Below are 27,663 nucleotides of genomic sequence, written 5' to 3'. Positions count from 1 at the left end.
TGCGCCTTCAGTATTATTTCCCTGAACAGAGCTGCTCTTAGAACTGATACCATTGTCTTTGAAGAGTTACTATTTCCTAGTGTCTGCATAAAGTTTGGAAAAGCTAGAAAGAAGGCTTAAGAGGGAAAAGATCAATTTCCTTTCCTCAAATTCTGATCTTCATCAAACGTCATGTAAATGCTGTATGTGTGATTCTGTTGTTGCCTACACTTCCATAAATCAGGAGTAATGGTGTTCATGAGGTCAATATACAAAGCAGAAGGAAACTCAATAGCCCAGTTTTAGCTTCAGCATGATGCCACAGCTTGGGAAGGTGTATCAGGAAACTGCACAAAAAGCTAGGCAATACATTGAGGAAGGGTCCCTGTACAGTATAGAGTTGGCAGAGAATCTCACAGTGAAGTAAGGTCCCAATTATCACAGAGGCCTGTTTATTTGTTACATGGATGAGTAAACTATTTTTATTACAACTTCTCAAAAATTCCAATGTATTCTTTTAAATTACAAAATAGGTTCCAGTATATCAATAACTGAAGAAGCCTGAGATAGCAGCAGCTGTCAGATTATCACTGAAAGAAGACAAAATTAGAAAGGCCACCGGGGAGGAACATGGCATAAGCCATCTCAAAAAGTTATTAGGAGATTGCTATTTTTTATTCTGACAGCAGACACACAAAATCCTTTCTTTCAGATTGATAGAGCCAAATCTGCAGAATCAACTCCTCCATCAGTTACAGATCTCTCTGCTTGTTCCATCTTGTCACCTGGATGAGGTTAAATAATGTATCTCACCTCTGATACAGCACAATAGTTTTTCAGAATGTCCTAATATTTGCTAAAATTAACATAAAAGTTCCAAACCCCACCTCACTGAAAGTTTAAAGTATCTAAAGGGAGCTGAGAAGAAGACATTGCTGTATAATGTACTCTTGCAATAATTTTCCCTCCTTACCCTGCAGTTGCTTGAAATCGAAACCATTGTCTTGAATGATGAAACTGCTTGACCTTGCAGAACAAGCTCAGAAACTGCTTCACTACAATGCAAACCAATAGCACATGGACATTGCTGTGAGATGTGATTGCTTAATATTGGTTTTCCTTCACTGTTTTGACTGAACAATCTTAGTGGAAAAAATCTTACAAAGCAAGACCAGGGTTTTTTTAAGCTACTGAAGTCTATTAGAGTCTATCAGAGTTTTCATATATCCCACAGACTGATTCTCGTACACCCTAACAGGTTACATGAGGTATATCACTCTTACTGACCTTTGAGAACAGAAGTCTAAAAGTCACTCTGCTTTGGTTTTTATTTTTTTCCTGAAGTTAAAAAGTAATCCAAAGACATATTTTACTGCAGTGGTGAGGCTGAACTCTGAGAACAGCATTCAAATGGATCTGAAAATTGCTTTCCTTACCTTAAAATGTTGAGTATTGGAGTGCAATGCTGAGATTTTATTTTACATATATTTCACTCATCTCGCTTACATAAGAGAAATTTTTTATTGGGCTGACAACTATCTTTAAGTGACATGACAGTCTGAACAACTTAGAGTGACAGAAAAGGTAATTTAATATTCTATTATGCTTGCCTTTCCACGAGAATCTCATTATCACTACTGATCATTCAGAATATCAAAAACTAAGCATCTCTTTAGATTCTTGATGCTAATCCTCAATTTCTATTCCCAGCAACCAAAATTATCTGCAGTGAAGAACTGAAACTATCTGCCAGTATTTGGTGCACTAACAAACCAGCTGGCCCAAATCATGTAATTTTTCCACCTCCAGCTGTGTGAACAAAACAGAATCTTTGCCCAAAGACTCGTCCTTCTACACCTTGCAGTGTTTTTTCCCAGTCTTGCGTAAAAAATTGGATAACCTCCCCCTGTCATAAGTATGTTTCAGTATAAATTATGCTGCTTGTGAGGAATAATTGTGTTTAGGAAGCATCCAGCAGACATAAACACAGTCTGTTACTTGTACACCACTTCTAATTTTTCCTGTGGTTTGCAGAACCTTTCAAGAAAAGAATTTCACCTACAGTGATATTGCTCAAGTCATGAAGAAGGCAAGATGATCTCTGACTTGGGCTAACAATTTTGTTAAATGTTAAGTGAAAGCAACTAAAATATCAGAACATAAACATGGGATAATTCAAAACAAAACATGATCATTGCTATTTTTACATGATTTTGCTGTACATAAATGCAACACAGCTCATCCCACTTCTAATAAGAGGAAGTTCATGCTGTGGTATAGATCACTGCTCAGTCAGCTCTTGCAATACCTTTCTTGTGTCACTATAGCCTGAGGAGAAGGCTAAGAAGTAAACTGCAGAAATAAAACCATTATAAATGCTTATGTATCAAGTATTACTTTTAACAGACTTTCTCTGTCTACACAGGTTTTGCTGTCTCAGTCTAAAAGAGCAGTGTCAAATTCAGCAAAATCAATTCACCAGCATTTTTCCACTTGTTTGCCTACTTGGTATGGAGCTGGTATTAATAAAACTAAAAAAAAAAAAACAACCCAAACAAACAAAAAAAACCCCAAAACTTTAAAGAGGTCTGGCAGGGCCAAATTTTGCAGTCAGCTACTCTTAAGAACTATAACTTAAGAAATAAGCCAGTTCAGCTGTATAGCTATTTCAGTAGACATTGTGCAAGTTAGACACACTTACGCAGTTACTTATTATCTGTAAAAGGTATATGTTAAAATAAATACATTTAAGTGTATAATTACTTTTTCTGCAGATGTTAACCATATGCAACACTAGGATACTATATCTCATTCACCTTAATTTGCTGTTTGTCTCAAGGTAACAGAAGGCAGGTTGGAGAAGTTTGTGTACAGCTCCTCTTTTATAACTTCTTTTAACTATCCCATGAAGTACATGACAGACTACCATCTTAAGAGAAGACACTTTGTGCAATGTGATGATAAGCAGACAAGCAATTTCCATCAGCTATATTTAGGGCTGTGAACACCTTATCTGATAACTAAAAACACATTTCCTGAAAGAATACATTCCAGACTACCGTCTTACCTTACACTGAAGGGCAGGAGACCAAGAGAAGAGGTTTCAAGTACGACAAACCATATGCTGGGTTCAGTTGTAAATGAAGATTAAATGTAGTGTAAACAATTAATATTAACAGCCTCTTGCTATTAATTATGTATATTTCCAGTGAAAAGCACAATCAAGCATGCAATATAGACATAAAAAGAAGAATAAAAAAAACATTAACCTCTTCTTCAGCATTATGGGCGACTCCATTCTGCACTGGTCCTGAATCACTTGGTGGTGTTATTGCAACTTCCACTTTTGCACTTTTTTCTGTGGCAACATCCATAAATAAAGAGTGGGAAAACAACAGAACATTAAGAAACAAATCTATTAGTGAAAATGCTGTCATATATTCAGTCTGAGGAAATCATCAAATACTGAAGGTAGACCAACATCTGCCATTAACAGAGAGACCAAAATTCCACCTTCCATTTGAAAGTGTATATTTTGAATAAATTTTTTATGAGTGGTGAGCTTGCATTTGAAGAAATTATTCTAATGTTACTCATGTCCTAGAAAAAAAAATATTCTTGCAATATTCAGTGGGTTTTTTTACACGCTAAACTCAAGGAGCCTAATACTTAAGGTAAAAAGTGACATATAGCATTCTCCCCAGACATTACAGCGTGCAACATGTTGCATTTACAGGTCTGGGGTTACAGAATCATAGTTTCATATAGATTGGAAAAGACCTTTAAGACCATAGAGTCCAACTGTTAACCTAGCACTGTCAAGTCCACCACTAAACCATGTCCCTCAGTGCTACATCTACACCATACCTGCAGGGATGGTGACACAACCACTTCCCTGGGTAGACTGTTCCAAACCTTGGCAACACTTTTGGTGAAGAAATTTTTCCTAATATCCAGTCTAAACCTCCCCTGACACACTGTGAAGCCATTTCCTCTTGTTCTATCTCTTGTCACTTGGGAGAAGAGACCAACATCCACCTTGCTACAAACTCATTTCATGTAGTTGAGCCTTCTTTTCTCAGGTCTAAACAAACCCAGTTCCCTCAACTGCTCCTCATAAGACTTCTTCCCTAGATCCTTCACCAGCTTCGTTGCTCTTCTTTGGATGTGCCCCAGCACCTCAATGCCTTTCTTGTAGTAGAGGGCCCCAAACTGAACACAGAATTTGAGGTGTGGCCTCACCAGTGCTGAGTACAGGGGGACAATCACCCCCCTGTCCCTGCTGGCCACGCTGTTTCTGACACAAGCCAGGATGCTGTTGGCCTTCTTGGCCGCCTGGTCACACTGTCAGCTCATTCAGCCAGCTGTTGACCAACTCCCCCAGATCCATTTCCACTGTGCAGCTTTCCAGCCACTCTGCCCTGAGCCCGTAGCATTGTGTGGGGTTGTTGTGACTCAAGTGTAGGACGCAGCATTCAGCCTTGTTGAATCTCAGCCCATAGATCCAGCCTGTCCACATCCCTCATAAAGCCTTCCTACCCTCAAGCAGATCAACGCTCCCACACAACTTGGTGATGTCTGCAAACTTACTGAGGGTGCACTCAATGCCCATGCTCAGATCACTGATAAAGTTATTAATCAGAATCAGCCCCAATAGTGAGCCCTGGGGAATACCACTTGTGAGCAGCCTCCAAGGGGATTTAACTCCATTCACCACAACTCTTTGGGCCCAGCCATCCAGCCAGCTTTTTATCCAGCGAAGAGCATGTCCCATCCAAGCCACGAGCAGCCAGTTTCACCAGGACAATGCTGTGGGAAATGGTGCCAAAGGCTTTACTAAAATCGAGGCAGGCAACGTCCACAGCCTTTCCCTCATCCACGAAACAGGTTGGCTTGTCATAGAAGGAGATTTGTCAAGCAGGACTTGCCTTTCATAAACCCATCCTGATAGGGCCTGATCACCTGGTAGTCCTGCCTGTGCCCTGTGATGGCACTCAGGAGGGTCTGCTCCATCACTTTCCCTAGCACTGAGGTCAGGTTGACGAGCCTGTAGTTCCCTAGATGCTCCTTTCTGCCCTTCTTGTATATGGGTGTCACATCTCTTAACTTCCAATCAGCTGGGACCTTCCCAGTTAGCCAGGACTGCTGAGAAATGCTTGAAAGTGGCTTGGTGAGCACTTCCACCAGTTTTCTCAGTATATATATATATATTCAACAAGATATTACTGTTGTAATACGCTAACCCCTGCAATTAGTAAAGTTACTTCCAATCTGTAATCATCCTCTTTCTCATGCAAGAATGTGGGAAAAAGTTTAAATTAATCATGTAGTAACATCCAAAATCAGAGGATGAACTTTAAAATAGAATCCTCCTATAGTCCTTGTGCTAAACGTTTACAGGAATTAAAGGGATGAAATTATGCCTTTGGTTTCTTATGGCAAATTTATTCAAATTGATTCTTACTTTGATTATCTTGGAATTCTCTAAACAGTAATTATCTCTTTAAGTATGTAGTAGATAAAAATGTCAATGGCCAAAAATCCCTTGGATAATATAAAGTTATGGGGAATAGCAGTATGAAATGTCTAACTCAAGTTCAACATGCCTTATTCTATGCTCTTGTGCACCAAAGTAAATACAGCTGTCTAGTTACATTACTGCTATCCTGAGATTCTCCTAAATTAAAAATATGAAATCACAGCCACAACGCAGTGCCAGACTATCTGTAATTATTTCAGTGCATGTATGTTGTCTCTTAACCCTGCAGTCAGCATTTTGGCTTATTAACAGACTGTCCCATCCAACTGCTTGATTCTGGAAGCAAATAGTATCTAAACATAGCACAAAGTCAGAAAAAGTGTCAACTAATCAAATGATTCAGCTTTTATCAATACACTGGCATCTGGCTTTCTAATGCAGGGATCATGCCAATGTAAAGTAGAGAGAACAGGACATAGTATAGATTTTCTTTTAGTGTAGGAACTTTTAAACTAAAATAAAAATTCTTAACCCTAATGGAAAACCATAGTAAGCTAATTTTGCAGTTAGAATAGATGGACCTAAATGATTCTATATCCAAAATCAGCAGTGCTTTTTTATTTTCAACTCTTCTGGAAGGCTTTCTAGATGCCTTAACTGTCTTTTTCTTCTTGCACTTAACTCCTGTCTCATCTATAAGTTTCATATTCTTTTGTACAGGAAATCAGAATATTTTACTAAGATAGCATAAATGAAGTGGAAGGAGAAATTACTCCCGAAGGATTTGCAAGCAAAATTAAACAGTGAAAAAGGCCCTACGGAACAGGCGATACCTCTGTACTGCTGCACCCACCATGATTAGCAGCTCCATTCTGCCTTTCACTGTCTTCCACCTGGCACTTCTTTTTGGCGATCTTATGCAGAATCGATGCCCTTTCCTTGAACTTTCCTAGAAGAAAGAATTGTCATTATTAAAATGCAGCCATTTTGAGAAACAAAGTTTCTGTGCCATAGCTTAGGCTTCATAAATCAGTATTGATAATCCATTTTCATCCCTCCTCAAATACCAAACGTTATTAAAGACTATCTGATGTTCCCATATATACTTTTTTTAAAATTATTTTTAGTGGAAATAAAAATGTAATTTTATTTTTTTGTTCTGAAAACTCAGTAACAAATTGAACAAGAAATTGAAAACAAAAGCTATTAATTTTCATCAGAAGCAGTCAGTAAGTTTTCACCTATAAAAGTGCTGCTGTGGAATTTCGGCCTAAACAGAAGATGAATACAGATGAATAAAGATATTATAAACAAACACAAACAGTTTCAGGTCTCAATTAGCGGTACAGCAACACAGAATTTCAGATGAACCCATATATTCCATCACGGTGATTGTGGTAAACTTTGTCACTTTGCACTCAGCTATGTGCCTTTGGCTTCTACAGATACTTCAGAAGGGGAAGAAAAATTATTCAGAACACGTGATTTCCATACCAGCTTTTCAAAGGTAAATTTTCTTCTCAAACTGTCAGGTATTTTTTATCTTCCATGATGTTAACCATGCAGCTCATCATCTAGACTGTGTCCAGAACAACTCATCCCATCCTAAGAGAGATCCCAGGTCCTGTCACTCTTTACCGATGACTGAGTCCAGATGACACATTAAAACTAGGCAATGTCAAACATGGCAAATATTAAGTGAAATTAATCTTTCCTCTACATTGGTTGATTTTTCTATGGAAGGACTCTTTGGACAGCTTATGACAGTCTATGTCATGTAGAAAGCTGATGTATCTGCCTTTATTGTTATCCTTATTGCTCTTTAAGTCTTTTAAAAATATTTTTAAAAATATAACTGGTGGCTATAGGAAAGTACACTCCTAATTAAGAATGCTATTGCCATACAGGGACCATGACTGTTTTAATTCTTCATCTCCAGTTAAAAAAACAAATTGAAAACTGTTGGTGTCCCTGCAGCAAAAACAACACAGGCTTAAGACCAAAAGATATTTCAGTGGAATCACATAATTGATTAACAGTGGGAAGTAACATTAGAAATCATGAATGAACTCAGTTGGATATGAATGAACTCAGTCACTGTTTCCAAGCTAAAAGAAAAGGTATTCAAGAATAAATCATTATTCAAGAAACAAATCCTGTCTTTCCTTCTCACAATCAGAAGCTTCAAACCTATTTACCAACACTTTTGTACGTGAAGAAGCATATGCACAGTGACTAGCAGCTATCATTTGCTGGGAAGTGGAATTTGTCAACAGTAGATCACCTGGAAAGTAATAAAAATATCACAAAGCTTTAATAGCAGTACTGTCTTTTCAGCAGCCCCTATCTTTTCACAAACACATCATGCTCAAAAAAAAAAAAAAAATTAGATATTCACAATATATTGCAAATATCCTTTTTGACACATGGTACCTAGAGTAAAATTGCCTGCAGAAAAGTATCTAAGCATAGAACACAATCATAAATAGTAAGCCAACTCATTATTTCAGTGCACAGGGTCAGTGGCAGATATTTCAGTTAGAAGTGGAAGAAGAAACAAAAAGTTAAAGAAAGAGAGAGAGAGAAAGGGAATTGGGATATCAGATAAGAGAAAGAAAAAAACAGAGGGAAAATGCAAATATTATTTCCAATATTTTAAGCTGAAATATTAGGAGTCAAGTCTGTTTCTAACTTCCTTTGAAACACTAGGGGCATTTAGAAAATGCTTATCCAGAAGCATGTGTAGATACTGAAAGATGCCTGCATAATTTTCATACAAAGTGTATGTCAGTTTGCTAAAGGATTCCTTTAGGTTTCAGACTCCAACTTCAATTCGTATGTTTGAGAATTTGGCTTGTGATGCCCCAAATACACAAATTCATTTCTTCGCAAGCAATGCAAATGATGCAACTGAGACATTGTATAAGAAATATCTGTGGATCCATCCATGTGTCCACCTACTCCAGGATGGTGTAAGACCTTTTAATCTAAGGTTAAATCAATAAAGTTAAAGTCATGTAGAATTCTATAAGGACATTCTAGTCTCTTGTTTGAGATTGTTTGAAATTGTTTAGGTTTTTTTAATAGAGAAATTTGAGCCATTATTGAACTGAAAAGAAAATGTCTCCACAGAGATTCACACTGGTTTAGATAAGCTTAATTGGTCTTGTCTTCAATTTTTTTTTTCACATTCCCAAGTCACCTCCCATCTTTAGGAAGAATTTCTTACACTGACTTTTAACAGTAAAGCTGCACTGCTTCATTTAGGAGACTGTTCTACAGTTATAAGTCATTGTCATGGAAATTAACTTCAACATGTGAAATGGAAACTGTATTTTGATTTATTTTTATTTCTCACTACGTGCGTGGTTCAGCTTACATTGTTTTACATCCATCGTTTTACCTTCCATTTGATTCACTCAGTGCAGGTAATAAAGAGTGTGAGGAAGAAAGCAGTAGTAGTAGCCTGCACGAAGACAGGAACATGTGAAAAGACAGCAGAGCTATATTCCTCCCACCCTTTCCCTGACATTTTCCTCCTTCAAAACAAATCAACACTTGTTCAGTAAAGGGGAAGTACAGAGCCATCAGGAAATAGGACCAGCTCAGGATATTTCTCAGTCATTCAAATTTACAGAAAGCCCCAAAGGTTTAATTTTCGACACAGATCTTCTCTCATGCCTTTTTTGTCAGCTTCAGGCAGGGTTACTAAAACAATCCATAGGAATTTTATGTTACTGTTCTTATTTCTAGGAGAAGGTAGAAGCTTATGTTTCCTCTGTAACAGTCCTATGTACTAGGATTTGACTACCTAAGAGCAATTTTCACACCATCTGATTCCATGAGAGTTTAGGTGAGTGAAAATGCCTGATTCCATGAACCCAAAATAGGATAGATTGTTATAGAAATTTCTTAAATAACATAGATTCACTGAACCCAGAATGATTTTGTATCTTATTTTAATTTAGAAAGGATGGGGTGCAAGAAACAGATCAAGGCCAGGTGATGAGCAAAGAAGGTAGCTTAAAACTAAACTGGTTTTATTTGAATATATGCAAACAGATCATTAATATATAATATAGATATGCCTTGATCTGCATAAATGACTCCAGCTGGCATTAGTTGGCAGAGATTCTCCTCCTGATCAAGAATATATTAAAAAGCCAGTCCTTTGATGACAACTAAATTGCAAATTACAGATTCCATAGGTCAGAAAAGCCTTTGATTTGATAGGAAAATAGTTAATCTTCAGAAACTCACTCATTAAAAAATTCAAGACTTCACCATTTGTCTAGTTTTCAGTCTCTGATCAAATGCAAATTACTACATCTATGCAGCTATAGCCAAGCTTTCATGAGCCTTAAGATGCCATATCTGTGGTGGTTGAGCAGCCTGAACTGTTCCTATCAGTCCTGCTCGTGGTCAGCTGTGGAACACAACTAGTGTTCCAGAAATCCACCTCACATGCTTTCTGCTTTAACTTTAAAATCTCACAAAAGCATCACATGAAAATATATGCAGTTATGTCATGTTATAGGCTGTTGGTGGAGGTTACTTGACAGCACAAGATTATTGTGAGGGTCTTTTCCCATCTGCTAGGGTCTATTTTCTCTCTCAGTTGGACCTGATTAATCTGCCATTAATTTAAAGTCCCTTTCAGGCCAAATAGGAGCAAACAAAACAATAGAGATCAGTTTCCAATACCTGGAGCACAATGGCCCTCTGGCCATTAGGGTATATCTGATTGTGTATTGTGATCTAACCATTACTTTTTGTCACTGATTGTTCTGATGTAGCAGCAAGAATAGCTGTGCTTGTGCTTCTCCACGAGGACTGAAAGATCTGCTATCTATCTTCACTCAGGGTTTGAAGACCTGGAGATAAGGATCTAATGTATTAGAAAAAAATCCATGGATTTGTAACTGGGTTTACATATTCCTGTGACTAACTTTCTGTACAAAACGTATAAAAAGCTCAGTCAGAAAAGGAAGAGAAAGAGGAAAACAGATAATGCAAATAAGTCTGATGCAGAATGATAGCGATTATCCTTTTGAAAATCCAACCAGAAAGTACAAAATATAGCACACTTTTATTTAAATACAGCTTCTGGGATACACTATTCATTACCTGCTTTGTGAAAGACATGTGAAAATAATGATGAGAGTTGTATTTGAGAAGGTAAACTGTATCATAGACTCTTGTCAGTGTTGATACTCCTAAAGACAAAGGGCTTCCTTTCTTATTTTTGCTTCTGGAAGGTTTTTGATATTGTGCAGTATGGTCCTGGATTACTTATTCATGAGGAGTGCTTTCTGAGATTACACTGAATATTAACAGTATCATTTTATCATAGGCACAGTATTAATATATATACATATTGTATGTATTGTATTTGCATAGGTATTTTCCTACAAGTTCCTACATTTAACTGCCAATAGATTATTTATGAAAATCAGAAGGTTACCAATGTAGTCACTGCTTCTGTAATGGTAGGTTTAATACTTCAGCATAAAAATTAAAACCTTTAACATACACAGTGCTGAAGCTACAATGAGAAATGACCTTCACATCTTGATTGTAATGAAGACTGAGATGAGACATACTGCAAAAGTTTTTGCTCTGGTAGCTATGTCTGGATGGCCTGGGTTAGTAAGTCATTTCAAGTATTTGAAAGGTGTATTTAAACAACACAGACAGCACTGTTTGCCCAGTAAAATCTCCTATCAGACATTTTTTCTTACATCAGTGCTACCTCTGTGAATCAGATGATGAATCCAGGCAATGGAAGGTGGTGTGGAAAGATTTCTTTATGAGCTCATGCCTGCTACAGGGCAAAACAGCATCTGCCAACATCAGGGACACAGGTGGAACAAAGAGTCTCCTACAGTCAGCTGCAGAACAGTACACTATATTTGAGTATCAACAGCAGATACAGAAAGTGGGAAATAGTCAGGTTATCACTTTTCCCCTCTAGTCAGATTATCACTTTTCCCCCCCACCAGAGAAATTATCATGAGGAAGTCATATAACTAAGGTTTTCTTAAAACCTTTTTAACTTCAAGATTAAACTAGAAAATAAATGTGTTTTTAAAAACAGAGAATTAAGCTCTTGCCTTATATTCCCAATATTAAAAATAATTAGAAAGGGGTGGCTATCTTTTCTACAGGCCTCAAGCTTATCTCCATCCTCAAATATGCCCCTAATTACTACAGTGAACATTCATGAAACCATCTGTCTGGCATTATAATCAGATAGCTGGACAAGAGGCCCTGATCCTACAGACAATCAGGTCTCAGTTCAGGGAAACTTCTAAATTTTAGAAATGCTGACTGCACTACGACTGAATGCATGTGCTGGAAATTTAATACAAAGTTAACTGCCTTCCTGAATTAGTACAATAAATTGCAATGCTTTTGAATCAGCAGGAAAATTTCCCGATATTTCATTGAGCCCTGATTCAGGCCTTTATTACTTCCTTCTTGTATTGCTAGAATCAGGATTTTAAATTGCATAATTTTGCATTGCCATTAAGTGTACAATTAATACTCCAGGAATAGTCATGCATAGTTTTTAAAGTTTATTTGTTATTTTTGAATAAGGCAGTAAGCTGAAGTCACTTAATTATTTTCAAACAGTGATTTGAATATCCATAAATTAATTCATCTTCTTAAGTGCATTGTAAAACATAGCATAAAATAAGCATTTACAGTCTATGCTATACTGTGCTGTATCATTTGTGAGTGTGGCTTTCCATGTATGTTCTTTAATAAAAGCATTCCATTGTATTTCTTTATCTGAAATAGCAAAACCAAAATGCTGAAAAGAAAAACCTGAAAAAGGAGCCATAACTGATCATGCTGTCAATGAAGACATGCAAAAAAGAGTTATTCCAAAATGGAGAAACTGAAAACAGCAGTAAGAAAAATTAAGGAAAAAGTAAACACATAAAACGTGTTTAAAGGGCTTAAAAAAAAAACTGATACAAACAATTCTAAAGTATTTCTTACCTTCTTCAGTCATTGTGTCATAATATTTTAGGTTTCCATATGATCCAAGCTCTACAACATCACAGTAAAAGACACAAAGATAAGGAACCAGCAGACATTCAAGAAATGTACATGTTTTTGCATGTGCTTCATAAACTCGAACAGTGATTATGGAAAAAATTCTGCAGGACAGCAAAACATGGATTACAGAAATGACAGTGCCTTGCCCTGTAGAAATTTCACAAGTCACTGGCTTTAGATACATAATTTGCTAAAGTGAGATGTAGGAGAAACACTGAAATCTAAAATTCAGCTTTTTCAAGGTGATTGACAATTTGGCACCTCTATATTTGGGCAAATGTAATAAACCTTGGTAGTACCTAACCAGCAGGAACTTTGGAAACTAAGCTGTTTTAACATTCCCCACGTCGGACATTCACATACTTATGCATCCAAATTAAACATCTCAAACCCCATAACCTAAGGAACTGTTCATAACGCTGTCCCACAAACATCGTTTTGATATCAGTGCTGATGTTTACTTGCTTTAGAGGGGTTATTTAATTTAACCATCCCCTTGTCACTTGTGAAATCAGAAAAAAAAGTATTTAGTCGCTTCATCAGGTGGTATGAGGCGTAAATTAATTAAATCATTAAATAGATCTGAATATATTGCATTACTATATTCTAGCAGGGCAGATAAAAGAATAGAGTGCAGAGATCTCCAGACCTTTAGGACTAATATTATTTTTCTGTTTGTTACAACGTTGGATGAAATAACTTTTTTTTTCCTCCAGAAGTTGCTTTACACTTCATTTCTTAAAGTTTGGCATATATGTAAATATATATATGTAAATACAGTAATTAATGTAGGTCTAAAAACAGGACAGAGAAATACTAAGCACAAGGAGGAATTTATATATTACTTGTCTGAGGAATATGTGGATGATTTCACTCATCATTTCTATGTAAATTTTTACAACTGAGCTTCTGAATATCCAACATTTGATAGAGTGTAATCATTGTAAGATGGGTACTTAACAGCTGGGTAGTGCTGTTATCTTTGGAAATATTCTCTCTTCATGTTTATGAAACAGCTTAAGCAATGAAATGTACAAATGATGTCCAATTATTCTGTTTTTAGTGGATGCACCTCCTGATCTTTCAATATTTTTTCACACAGGTGAATTTCAATAGAGGTCTGGCTATTAGTTTTTAACTATAAAATACTGTGATGATATACAAATATGATACCTTGAAAGGTCATTTTTTTAATCTATTTGCAAATACCTGAATCTGCCAAACAAACATTTCTTAAATCATTTGCAGAGAAAGAGAAAGCCTTATGCCATATAAGGCATAAATAAGGCAGAAAATACAGGATATTATCACTACTAAACTTTTAAAATAATTAAGACTGCATTGTACTGATTTTTTCACAGACATATTTTATCAAAACCAGTAACAAACATTGACATACAATGCAGTGTCTTACTTGCACGTAATTATGCCCAATAAAACATGACATTATTCTATAGTCTCTCTTAAAGCAAAGAAAGGTGTCATTTAAAGACAGAATTGAATATATTGTTTTATAGTAATATGCAATGCATATACTGTTACGCAAAAATGTTCTTAGTGTTGCAACATAATCTTTGTAGCTGCTTTTACATAAAAGAGCTATTGTCCTACCATCTTGATTTTAGTCTTAAGGATTTGAATTCCTTTCCTGGAAGAGCTCTCAATAACTTCAATACAGACTTGCCCACATACAGCATTTGGGACCACATGTGCTGTTTAATTAGAGCCCAATAACTGCTGATTCTACAGCCGGGACCTTTGCTTAAACTTATCCTCAATGATCTCTGCCTTGATGTGTCTGGGGTCTGCTTTGCTAGGACTTGGGGTGAGACATCCACTGGAGGATGAGGACAGGAGTGGAAAACCGATGCCAAAAGGAGTCCAAGAGTAATCAGAGAAATGGAAGTACATGCAGGAGACAACACTGCCAGAGAGGTGTTGAATAAACTCATGGAGAACAAAAGAGTAAGGATAGGGGTGCAGATGGACAAATTTGAGAAGATTATTGTACCATAGCAACAAACTTAAGAATTAATAGAATGATACTATGAGGCCTCTGACTTAATGGATGAAGCAGAAGATGTTGCAGAGGAAGCCAATAACAATGGTGAATTATGCTAAATCTCCAAAAGAAATAAAAGTGGCAGCAGGGCACTTGACATACTGGCAATCCAGTTTAGATCTATTTGCTTCCCATCTGAAGTGAGGTAGACAAACTGGAAAGAAAAAGGGACTCTGACCTTACAGAGACCGAAGAGAAAAGAATCAAGGAGATGCATGAGAGTGTATGACGCTGATGATAATCATATTCTAGGCCCTTCAGCAATTCAACTAGGCTTAAACAAGGTTAATTCTTGCAGTTAGCAAAATTATTTCCTGGAAAACTCTAATCTTGCTGGTGAGATTATGTTCCTCAAAGCTTTTATAGTCCTATACCCAGAGTATACAATCACCAGCCCACTGGCTGCAATGCACAGTGATGATGCCAGAAAATGTCAGTTGCACATACTCGCATGCATTATTTTGTGGATTTCAAGATTACTTGGGACACTGCTGCTCAGCAACATAAAAGGTCTGCTTCTATACAGTCTGCTGCCATTTTATTACACTGGCTTCTGCTATAAAATTTGGACTAAATCTGCTCTTTGGTATTTGTTTTTGAATTTTTCTGTTATATTAAGATTCTTCAATATGACTCTAAGTAAACGGACTGAAGTACTTTTTGAAAAAATATTGTATCACGAAAAGTTCTCAGCTTTTAAAATAAAATGGAATTGAAAAAAATAAGTAGTGTGATAAAGGGAATTTGAAAAATACCCCAAAATCCAGTTTCATGAACAGGCTATGCGGTTCCCATGGGGAGGTCATAGCAGACAGACTGGCTGACAGCCAGTACCTGCATCCCTGCTGGTTGCATGAAACAAAGAGGATGCAGAGACACAGCTTAACAGCTGATCCTCAACAGTGACAATCACTGAATTAATTTGTTCCCTTCTGCATATTTTTACACTAGAAGAGAACAGAGGGTTCCTGGTAATCCTGTCTGACATTCCTGAAGGATTACAACAATATTTGCCTTACTATTATCTACTATTATCTACTGTGTATGTAGGTGCCATACCGTATCAAAGTAAGCACAAAGAATAATGTTGTTAGTCAACAGTGCTACATTATTTGTAATTTCAAATTACACTCAGGACAGCCAGCATGGCTTCACCAAGGACAAGTCCTGCCTGACCAACTTAGTGGCCTTCTGCGATGGAGTGACTACATCAGTGGACAAGAGCTATGGATATCATCTATTTGGACTTTTGTAAGGACTTTGACATGGTCCCCCACAACATCCTTCTCTCTAAGTTGGAGACATATAGACTTGATGGATGGACTGTTTGACGGATGAAGAATTGGTTGGATGGTCACATCCAGAGGGTAGTGGTCAATGGCTCAATGTTCAGATGGAGATCATTGACAAATGGTGTCCTTCAGGGGCCTGTATTGGGACCAGTACTGTTAATAGCTTCATCAGTGATATAGACAGTGGGATTGAGAGCACCCTCAGCAAGTTTGCAGAAAACACCAAGCTGAGTGGAGCAGCTGACACACCTGAGGGACAGAATTCCATTCAGAGGGACCTGGCCAAGAGCAAAGTCCTGCAGCCTAGGTTGGGGAAACCCTCGGTATCAGTAGAGGCTGGGGGATGAAGGGATTGAAAGCAGTCCTGAGGAGAAGGACTTGGGGGTAATAGTGGATGAAAAGCTGGTCATGAGCTGGCAATGTGCGCTTACAGCCCGGAAAGCCAACCGTATCCTGGGCTGCATCAAGAGAAGTGTGGCCAGCAGGCTGAGGGAGGGGATTCTTCCCCTCTGATCCTCCACTCTTGTGAGACCCCACCTGAAGTATTGTGTCCAGCTCTGGAGTGCTCTGCACAGGAAGATAAGGACCTGCTGGAGTTGGTCCAGAGGAGGGCCACAGAAATGATCAGAGGATGGAACACCTCTCCTATGACAAAAGGCTGAGAATTGGGCTTGTTCAGCCTGGAGAAGAGAAGGCTCTGGGGAGACCCTATTTCAGCCTTTCAGTACTTAAAGGGGGACTATAAGAAAGATGAGGACAAACTTTTTAGTAGAACCTATTGTCATAGGAGAAGAGGTAGTGGTTTTAAACTAAAAGAGGGTGGTGAGACACTGGAACAGGTTGCCCAGAGGGGTGGTAGATACCCTATTCCTGGAAACATTCAAGGTCAGGTTGGATGGGGCTCTGAGCAACCAAATCTAGATGAAGATGTCCCTGCTCACTGACGGATGAGGATTGGACTAGATGACCTTTAAAGGTCCCTTCCAACCCAAATTATTGATTCTATCATTTTATGAAATAATATACTTAACTACTTAGTTTATTTTCAGTGTTCACTCACTAAGGATTGTAGGTACCATCTGCGGTGAAATACTGATTTCTGCCTTTTAAGTGCAGTTCCCCAGGCTGCCATAAAAGAAAAGCATAGGCAGTATTTCTCTTTGCTGTTCTGCTACAGAGATCTCAGATACAGACTGCAGTTGTCCCTAGTTACGTCAGAAATGAACCTGGCTCAGAGTTTCTCAAAATACTCATAACACATAGAGCTATTTCAGAGATAGCAACCTGAATTGTTTAAGGTGTGTATCCCTTAATGAAAAATGTGAACTCAAACCCTCAAAACAAAGTAATGCATTGTGGGTTCTCTGTCAAGCATAAAATTTTCACTTTGCATAAAAAACATATTTGTGTGAAAATTCATGTCACACTTCTCCAGGTAATTAAACAGCTTCAGATTTGACATGTTTTGCTCAAAACTGCTAAAGAGAAATCACTGAATACAATCCCCACATTTTTAGTGCAATTTCACCACTACATTTACTTGACCTTCCTTGCGTTTGACTTCAGCTCATAACTGAAACTGAGAATGAGCATGCAGCCAGGAACTGCAACTTAAAATCAAGCTAATAATTATTAAAAAGATTGTGAACATGAAGCTTAACCAAGTACTAGAGACAGAAGAGAATTTTTGTGTGAGAGGTTGCACACATAATTCTGAAAGTCAGCAAGTTCCTGACAGTTGAAGATATCAATTTGGTAATCCACTCTTCCCCTTTGCATCTTTGTGATACGACCTCTGATTTTCACTTATTGTTGTCATCACGCTTAACAGGATCTCCTTTTTTTATTTGCATTTTTTTAAAAGAACACTGAGGAGTTAGGCCAAAGGACTTAGAGGAATTCGTATTATAAGATCAAGGAGGACTAGGTTGCATTTCCTTCATCTTTACTGTTGTTCCTTCTAGCTGTAATGGTCTTGAGAAAATTCAGTTAGATGATCACAGACATCCATAAACAGAAAAAGGAGGCCTCTTCAAAAGTCTTACTAGGTAGTGGCTATGAAATCTAAATTGGAATCAAAGATGGGATTTGGTTTCATCAGTGAAGTCAGATTAAGAACAAAGAACTCTCCGTGCTAAAAACCTGTGAAAGATCTAGTGAAGATTAACGTTACAGGTGGAAAATAAGAATCCTAACCTCTAGCAGATCTTAAATAAAAAATAATGCTTTCATACATAGACTGAAGCAAAACACAAAAAATCCCACCAACCAAAGGATATCACATCCTGTGAATTTTAAAAAAGAAGAAATCTTCTGAAATAATTTTATGAATTCCATAAAGCTCTTAACTTTCTCACAGAGTACTTATATCCCATCTGGGACAGACTGGGACTCCTGTGGAAGTTTGTATTTATCACTGCAGAATGCAGACAAGAGAAACCAAATGTTTTAAAAAGCTTTTTCTCCAATTACCTCCAGATAATCCAAACTATGTAAGTTATAACTAAATGTTGTAGTCTATATTTTTATTTCTGAACCTTCAGATTGACAGTTCATGTAAAATGGGGGCTTTGCACTGAGCTGTTGCAGCCGGAAAAAAAAAAAAAAAAGGGACCTCTTTTAGATCTGAGTAATACAGTAAATAATAATAGTTGCATGCATTTTAGAATTACATCTTTTTGGATGATACTACTATCAGTGCTGATTTATGGACACTCCTAAGTAAATAAAGAAAACCATATAAATGAAGGTTTTCAGGTACCTGACCAGTAGGAAGTACATTGGGAGTAACTAAATTATGTGATACTTTGTGCATCTGAGCTCTTAAAATACATGTGGTCACCTTTCATCTTGTCTTTAGATTGGAAGCCCTCTACGCCTGTTCTTTCTCCTTACATGTCCTTACTCTGTTTTTTATTTTAGGTGTTTTTGTCCTGATAATAATCTTATTAAAGTTGTCTGCTTTTATTCTAATTAGTTTACTGCAATTTTATCAAATTGGAGTGTAATTACAAATATCATTAAAAATGTATACAATGACTTCTGGGCAGCTCAGGATAGTCCCAACACCCAAAAGCAAGGTCTACCAATTACTCTGCTCTTAGTGCAGCATTTAAAATGAAAACTGAAACCCCACTGTTCTTATCATCCATACTCTCTAACAAATCTTCTTGTGGTGACAAAAGGAAATTTGTCAGAAGATTCACAAGGCTTTAATTGATATGGGTTAAAGAACAAGTATTTTTAAGGAGGTGATCAAAGGCATGTTATTAACACACATTCAACGGAGAAGAAAGTAATTTAAATTACTATCATGTGTCAGACCCTGCTTTTGATATTTTTAGGTGCTTTTTTTTTTTACATTTAAGAAAAGTATGTAGTTGCTTGTTCCTGAGAGCTATTTCCTTTTCCATCTTCTTTCACTTATAAGTTATCTTTGTGCCATCTGTCACCAACCTCTTGAAGACAGGTGCTATACATTCTCTAGAATATAATAACATCAAAAGACAACCGATACGTAACAGAATCGACCCTGAGTGGATTAAACAATTCCCACTGACTTTCAAAGGGGTATCTTTGAAGAATTTTCAAATAATCACGAAAATGGGAATTGTAAGATGTAGAAGTGAAAACCTCATCCTGCTGATGATATTGGGAGCTTTACCAATGACTCTGATGGGGTCAGGATTTCATGGACTGTTTGTGGTGCCAGGCACTGTGGGGTACTTGACATGTGCAACTCCAGCTGCAGTAAATTCCAGCACTGTGGTTTTCAGCATTTCCAAGGAGGATCATGGAAGGGCAGCATATATTCCTATCACTATCCAGACATAAAATCCAACTAACTTGTGGAGGATGAAGTCATCTGCCATGTGCAACTGTACTAAAGGAAATCTTCCACTTTCAGATCAATAGAAAGCTCCTCATAGCAACTATCATTCCGTTATGTACAGGTTTATGAATTATTCATGTCCTATGTTAATATTTTTAACAAGGAAATTCAGAGTTAGGAAGAAACTGAAAATTAAACTAAAGCCATTAAGCATGGAAATGCATAGTCAGGACAGTTGTACCCTGCTCTGGGATCACGCTTGTATTTAAATATTCATGTCTTCTTTGCATACTCTATAGGGAATCCCAAGAAGAATATGCTGTCTGAAGAACAGGGCATCACTAGAAAATAGCATGGAGATGAGAGAGAAGAACTTTGCCTGCAGTGAGTAGCTTGAGTAGTTAAAAGAATAAAACATGACATGCAGAAATAATTTGTTGCGAAACCTGACATTTACCACAAAACAAACACAAGGATTAAACTTCATATTTTCAAAAATAAATTTAAGAAAGGCATCAGAAAACTTTCATTATTTAAAATTTGCTACCTACAAAGAGCAATACTGATCTTAAAGGCAGACCTGTTCTTCAATTTTTAAGTAGCTAGAAATTCTATCCATGAAACTAGCAATGAGTGCTGTCTTCTCTCTCTGTATTTTGAGACCATTTGAACTTAAGTAGATCTGACACTTATTGCTGCAGAGTTTGAGATCTTCACAACAAAGAGCTACATTTTGCCACTGAACTGTCAATTCTTAGAGAAATTGGTAAGGGTTTCTTTGCACCCCAAGTTATATATAAGAAAATCAATTTTTGATACATTTCACTCACTATAGACACATTCTGTGGATTGAATAAAAGTTGCAAGCCCTCTCACCCTACAGTCATGGAAGTGAAGCCACTGTCTTTAGAAAAACCAAGACCAACATCGCCAAAATATGACAAAAATGAAATTATTCCTGTATGTGTGCTAAATAAACAGTAAAATAATCCAGACTTCAAAAGTCTACTCCTTTGGTTGTGGATATACATTTGTGATTGACATTTAGATAAATCAGCTGAACCAAAACTTCATAATAAAATGCACTTCATTATTTTTCTGACATATATTAACCATCTCTGCCTATTTAAATAGATCTGCCCTTAGTTGCAGAGTAGAACGCATAGTTCCTACTCTAACTATGCTGTTGCTCACTCTGGCAGCATGGGGAATTCTACCTACAGTTTTTGAATTCAGTTTGATGACGGAGATATCTGTAAAAATACTTATCTCATCTACATTAAACCATGCAACCTCAGGTATCTAAATTAGGAACACAGCTTCTGTGGTCTCTACCACAGCTGAAAGGAAAAGCAAGGGGACAGGAGGCCTCACTGGAGAGTGATGTGTCTCATCTCTTCACCAATCTCATTTAGCTGTTTAAAATCATCCCCAGGAAAAAGCTTCCTTCCTGTTAATGACTGTGCAGAGAACTGCACCGCTGCAAGCAATGTGCCCTTGCAGCAAAGGCAGCCAACAGCATCCTTGGCTCCATTAGGCAAAGCACTGCCAGCAGGTCGAGGGAGATGATTCTCTCCCAGTGCTGGTGAGATCTATGTGAGTGCTGAGTCCAGTCCTGGATCACCAGTGCAGGAGAGTCATGGACATAATGGAGCAAGTTCAGCACTGGGTCATAAAAATCATGAAGGGACTGGAGCATCTCTCATATGAGGAGAGGCTGAGAGAGCTGGGACTGTTCATTCCTGAAGACAGAAGGCTCAGGATGATCTTATCCACATGTTTAAATACCTGATGGGAGGGAAAGAAGAAGAGGGAACGAGACTCTTAGAAGTGTCCACTGACAGGGGGAGAGTCAATGGGCACAAATTAGCTGAATTCTGTAATTCAAGAGGTCCCTTCCAACGTACATAAAAAATACTTTAAAACTCTGTGAAAGCTAGCTGCATAAAGAAGGTATGAGTATCTGCCTTTGTAAGACATGACACTCCATTCTGAAGGTAAGCCTAACTGCCCTTTTTATTGATTTCCTATCTTCATATCAGACTGAGATACCATGGGATGGAGATAAAGGGAAGACACTAGACTATAACTAAGAGTAATTAATTACTATAAGAGCCTGGCAAGGAGCCCCCATCTTCTCTGGCAGAAGTCCCTTGTAAACATTTCATCCTTCAGCAGAGGAGAAAGCCAAAATACTCTGAGCACCTTGCCTAGAGGGCTGCTTTTTCCTGGTGGGTCAGAAGAGGAAGCAAGAACTGTTACAAGCTGGGTAAGAACAAGTGTTCAAGAAGGATGCTGAGCTCCTTTTCAAGCCCACAAGTATCTAATTTTTTTAAAATTTTGTCAGGATTTGCATATTTCCTCATGTTAGATAAAATGTTGTTGTGCTTATAAGCCACTGAAGAATTATTTATCTTTGGCATGATGCTAGGAAGTGCATTGCACCATCCACATGCTGGAACTGAGGAAGGTGGAAGTGCTCATGTTACTTTAGCAATGCAGGAGTTGAGCATTATCCATGAGTTGGTGTGAGCTGAGCTTCTTGGCCTTACTTCTCTGAGGATATAACAAATAAACAGCTTAAGCCAAAAATGGTTCCCAATGGGAGGGAGCACAGACATGATAGTGGAGCTTATCTAGGCCAAGGGAAAAACAAGAGCACAATGGTTTTTCAAAATCAGACCAAAGCTGGCAGCCTGATGAGTGACCAGGCAGGTGAAGGTTACTCAACCTTTTTCAGACGTCTTTGGGGTAAGCTGACATTTTTCATGACATCTCAGAAAAGAACACAGGTCAAAGCAGGAAATTAAGCAAAACAGTTTGAGGTGAATGGAAAAGCTGGGAAATTCTCAAGATCAGTATATAAGAACACAACAGGATCTAGTGAGAAATTATAAATTATTCACTACGATGTAAAAAACTTTGGGGATCACATCATTCTTTATTATGAATGCAGGTTTCTGGTTTTTCTTTGTCAGAGCAGACAGTGAGAGTACCATATTTTTCTGCATTCAGCGAAGGAAGTGATAGAATTGTCAGCTCAGCTTTATCTAACAGAAGGTTACTTCTCTCACCAATAACATGCACTGCATTTATGTTTATAAAAAAATAAGATAAACAACAACTTTTCTGCAGAAGTACATCCTGTAGTTTTCCACTCTTTGGAAGTAGGACTAGAGATGGGAATAAGAAAGGAGTGCCAAAGATACCTACTTCTGATGGGACTGAGCCATGACAGAGATTTATATCACACTCATTTTCATGCAGAGGATTGTATTTGCATGAGTTATATCTTTGTCACAAGGGAGCAAGGGAGTCAGCATCTAGCTAAATCCTCCCTTGCAGAAGATGTTTTGTTGACCTGTGGCACCTTATCAGCAGACAGAAAAGGGGTGGCATGACAAGGAAAAGATCTCATCCTTCCTGTACCCTGATAAAGCTGTGCTAGAAAAGCAAGGTAGGCTCAGTGCTGGTGCTCTGAATGCTCACTTCACCACCAGTATCTTTCCTTTTCTACCTCCCTCCACAAATGCTGAAGGAATCACTCTTTAAAGTAACCTACAGCTTGTAGCAAGAAGGTAGGCTTATGATTCATGGCAGACACTTTCACACAAAATATGCTTTTCCTTCCCCTTCTCCCACTGCAAAACAACAGCTCTATTCTATTAAAAAATACAAAGAGATCTTTGTAAATCCTGTACTTTCATAACCCAGAAATAATCTGTTTCAAAACAGGAACAAAGGTATCTGAAGTACAGGACTCAGCAGAAAAAAGCCACAAATGATCAATGATTGCCATGATTTATGTTTGAGTTGCTTGGATTTTGGATTGGTGCCTGACCAACACAGCAGGTCTGATGACGCCATCCTTATTCATATGGGTACTGCTGTTATGAACAGTCCAGCTCACTAGTTGGTGAATAAAGAAAGGATTGACAGACCAGTACTTAAGCAGAAGTAAATATGGCACAGGATTTTCTGGGGATTAATGATTGGCTGGAAGTTGATGACAGCCTGATGCACAGGCAGTCATTAATCTTAATCTTCAGGAAATGGTCTGTACCAAGGTCATTATTTCTGTAATAAGATCAAAACAAACAAAAAATTAATGTCATACAAGTATTTATATTTTTAAAGAACAATGAGGTTTCAACTGTACTGTAAAGTTCATGTCCCATTAAGGAATGCCACACGCATTGTTAGAGTAGCTGAACTCTTACCTTCTTAGAAGCTTTATGCTGAGACCAAGATTTTGAGAGAAGCCTTCCTTGTCTTAGACTGTTAAATCCACAGCATGGCTGCACACCTGCCTGAATGCAAAGTGCCAAATGTCCAGCAACTCCCACTGCTCTCAGATGTTACTGACCTGTCAGAAGTGGGCTGAACACTTTGCAAGCCCACTGATTCCAGACAGTTTGCAAGCTGGCTTTCATAAGGCAGGCACAAGTCATGGCAAAATGACAGTTGCGTGGAAAGGGAAAAGGAAGGACAGGTTCACAAGTATGTAATCGTATATCATGATCACTCTTTATCTACATTTTGTGGAAAGTAAAAACTTAAGGTACTTTCTCTCTTATTTAATGTTCTACTTAAAATCAAGTGCATTTTTAAGAGGCTCTCAAAGTAGAGGTTGTTTCTGACTTCACAAATGAATTATTTAGGAGTAAATATGATGAGCTGGTTTTCTATAAATGCGTTGTATGTTAATGTAACAATAACACTGGGCAGGTCAAGCTGACTTTTAATAGGTCAGCTACATCCTATGGGAAGAGGCTGAAAGAAGGTGGGTGCAGATGAGTGGGATACAATACGAGGAAAGTCAAAGGAAGTAAATGGTAGCAAAATGAGGAAAGAGGAAATGAGAGGGGGAGGAGGACAGAAGTATGCCTAAGTGCAGGGGGTGCCAGAGTACCTCTGTACATGTAAGCTTTGATTTAGACCTTTCGCACTTTTTTCCTTTGAGAATGGCACTTTGTAATGTTCTCATATACTCCTCTTGCAGCAAATCCAACAAATACAGCTAATGATGCAATGTTTTTGACCTTTGATCTAAGTCATCACCTGGCAGAAATACCGAGGGGATCTAAACTAACTATAATGGGACAGAAGAATGCTCAGAGTGTCTTTCTGCTATTCCTTTGAGTCTGATCTGTACTTATATTAAATGATTTGACAACTAACACAAATCACTAATTTATTTCTTCATGATGTCTGGGGTTTTTTGGTAGTAGGAAAGGACTTGTGAAGTGCAGAAAGACATGAAGGCCAGAGAAAGCACTAGGTAACCCTTTACATTTCTACATCCTCCCAAATGATGGGTTTATAGGGAAAAGGACTGCACTTCTCAGACGCTTCTGATAAATACTACTCCTGTTTTCAGTTATTAACAATGAAATGCTTTCACTTGAAAAAGTACTTAGCTAGCATAATAATGGTCTGTTAAAGTAAACATGATGCACCGGTTGACTGTTGGATGTTCATTACACACGGGAAGATTAAAACACCAGAACACGGTGAGAGTTTGGCAGGTAAAATTCATACAGAGACAAACAGATAACCAATACTGTATACAGCAGTTACCCATATCTATTATGATACATGTTTTTGAACCGAATGTAAGATTCAAGGACAATGCCATCTAAATTTGTTAACTAGTATTACCTACCTTGGCCAGTCACTGTAGTTCCATTAAACTAAAATATGTTTTCTTTTATGGAGATTTGCAGAACTGCCTGAATACAAATAATTAATGCAGACACTTAAAAGTTCAGAATCTCAGGAAACAATATGAGTGCTCACTGGAGATATCCAATACTCCCTGTGCCTGCCTTTCAATATGCCTGCAGTGCAAAAGATCTTGAAAGCCAAGTCTGCCTACAAATGGGGTGATGCCTCAGAAAAGGTTAATGACCATAATGTGTGACAGACAAATGGGTGGATTTTTTCTCACATTTCTCCTAAATATTTGGACGTATTTGCAAAAAACTAAAAACAGAGTTCCACATGCAAAAATATTTATTGATTGCACTCCTATATTGGCAGTTTCATGCTCTCATTAATTAAAACCTGAATTTTGTGGTCAGTGCAAATTTGAAATACTAGTTCCTTTGATATTAACACCAACTTAGATATCTTCAAAAACATAGGCTATTTTCCAGTGTCTTATTGGCCATTTCTTCATGGAAGCTGTGTATTAGAATTCAATATTTAATGTGAATGTAGGGGTTTTTTCCCTTTGTAAATTTTAACTGTGTCATTTTAATGAAACATACAGGTGGTTACTACCTTGCACTAATTTAAAGGCCACAAGATCTTTGTACTCCACTTTTTGAAGACAATTCCAGGACAAATATAAGAGTTTGGAGAGGGAAAAAAACCCAAACAAACAGTAATGTATTATGAGCAAAGAAACCCTGAAAAAATTTTACTGGAGTAATTTAAATAAAATTTATCCATCAGAACCATCTCTATCAATCCACATTGATCTCAGGTGTTTTACTGACATAATGAAGAGCATCACTGAGTTACCTGATAAACTCAATTATAAAACCTAATTTTCAAAACTGCTGGGCTTCTACATCTCCCAAGATGGACTCCAGATTTCAAAACCCTTTTTTCCTGAACTGTTATGAAGGGGGAAGCCTCTGGATCACACTACATGGTACAAGCTTGCTACTGGGGAAAAGTAGTGAGAAGAAGTCTGAATGCTGAACAATCTAGGTCTAGGAAACAAGTGAAATAAGCTTGAGCAATGGAAAAATATCCGAGAGCTGATCTTATTTCTGAATCTTTGTTAAATTGGAATTGAACTCCAGTCAACACTTCTAGCTTTCTCATGGTCTTCAATCTGTCATAAAGGTTCTGTCCCTGCAAATGAACTCTTCCCAACCTGCTTCTGTTCTTATTTTTAAAAACTATTTGATTAAATCTATTTACTGCTTCAGATGATTGTTATTTTTGTTTGTGTTAGTACTGTTTGAGACATCACAGATGCATCCATAGTCCATAAACTTTGCTTTAAGGAAAAAGAGGAGTGCAAAGGATTGTAATTGAAAAATTATAATCTTTCATTAAAAAGTGAAAAATTGAGATTGGAACTCTTTCCTTCTAGCAGAGTGAAAATCTTGACTACCAGGTGGGTAAAGATGAGACTTACTGGGTGCAGCACTTAGAAATCCTTCTCACCTGCTGAGGAAGCCAAACATATAACTGCAATTAATTTCTGATGTTCTTTTCCTCCATTGAATGGAAATAGATTGGGTACAATCTATTGAATACTCCACTCTAAAAGGCAACAGACTTTGGCAGTGAATATTGCAGCATTAACAAAAGAGAGAGGCAATGTGAGTCACGATCAGAGTAGAAACAATGGCATGGAGATTGCAAGGGCTAAAATTGCCCTTGTGTTGACAAAATGAGTGTCAGCTTCAGCTTTTGAAGAAGGAAATGGAAAAGTAGATTTGCCTTGTCCAAGAAATACAGTGCAATTAAAAAAGCTGTACACAATGTTGCAATGAGAAACATAAAGGAACTTAAATGCAAGGAACTGCTAGATATACTTTTTGATCACTGAAGTTTGAAAGTTCTCACTGTCAGTAGTATTTTAGTCTCTTTTTAGTCTCTCACAATTCCTTCACAAGTGCTATTTCTCAAGACATTTATGACTACAGCAAGAAAAGTCCTACAGACAGAGATTCACCAGAAAAACACCTGGCCTTTAATTTTTTTTTTAAAGTCTAACAGAAACTGAGACTCAAATCATCCCACAATTGCAAAGCAATCATGGTCTTCCTGCTAACTTCTCAAAGGAAAAAACCAAACCTACCCCACACTGGGATAAAGCAAGCAAACTGTTAGCATGTGTGTAATACAGAGGGGTATTTGTTGCATTTTTTCTAATGTCAGCATTAAACCACATGAAGTCAAACCAGCAGAGTATCGTTCTTTTCTG

At 37.6% G+C, this 27,663-nt stretch overlaps 1 protein-coding gene across 3 annotated transcripts in view; it reads right to left on the bottom strand.

The window, feature by feature from the left end:
* The window catches only part of SLC24A2 (solute carrier family 24 member 2), a 119,078-nt gene that overhangs the window by 27,718 nt on the left and 63,697 nt on the right, over nt 1-27,663 (bottom strand). For 2 of the 3 annotated variants that reach the window (XM_074931744.1, XM_074931745.1), the window contains 3 exons: nt 12,467-12,517; nt 6,312-6,407; nt 3,249-3,337 (listed from right to left, as the gene is read on the bottom strand). In XM_074931744.1, the coding sequence (XP_074787845.1) occupies nt 3,249-3,337; nt 6,312-6,407; nt 12,467-12,517 (236 nt within the window). The remainder of the gene's footprint in view (nt 1-3,248; nt 3,338-6,311; nt 6,408-12,466; nt 12,518-27,663) is intronic. The other variant, XM_074931747.1, reaches the window with a different exon arrangement.

This window comes from Athene noctua, chromosome Z, assembly GCF_965140245.1.
Source record: "Athene noctua chromosome Z, bAthNoc1.hap1.1, whole genome shotgun sequence".
NCBI lineage: Eukaryota > Metazoa > Chordata > Aves > Strigiformes > Strigidae > Athene > Athene noctua.
The sequence above is the reverse complement of the archived record's forward strand: the minus strand, read 5'-3'. Positions and strand labels throughout refer to the sequence as shown.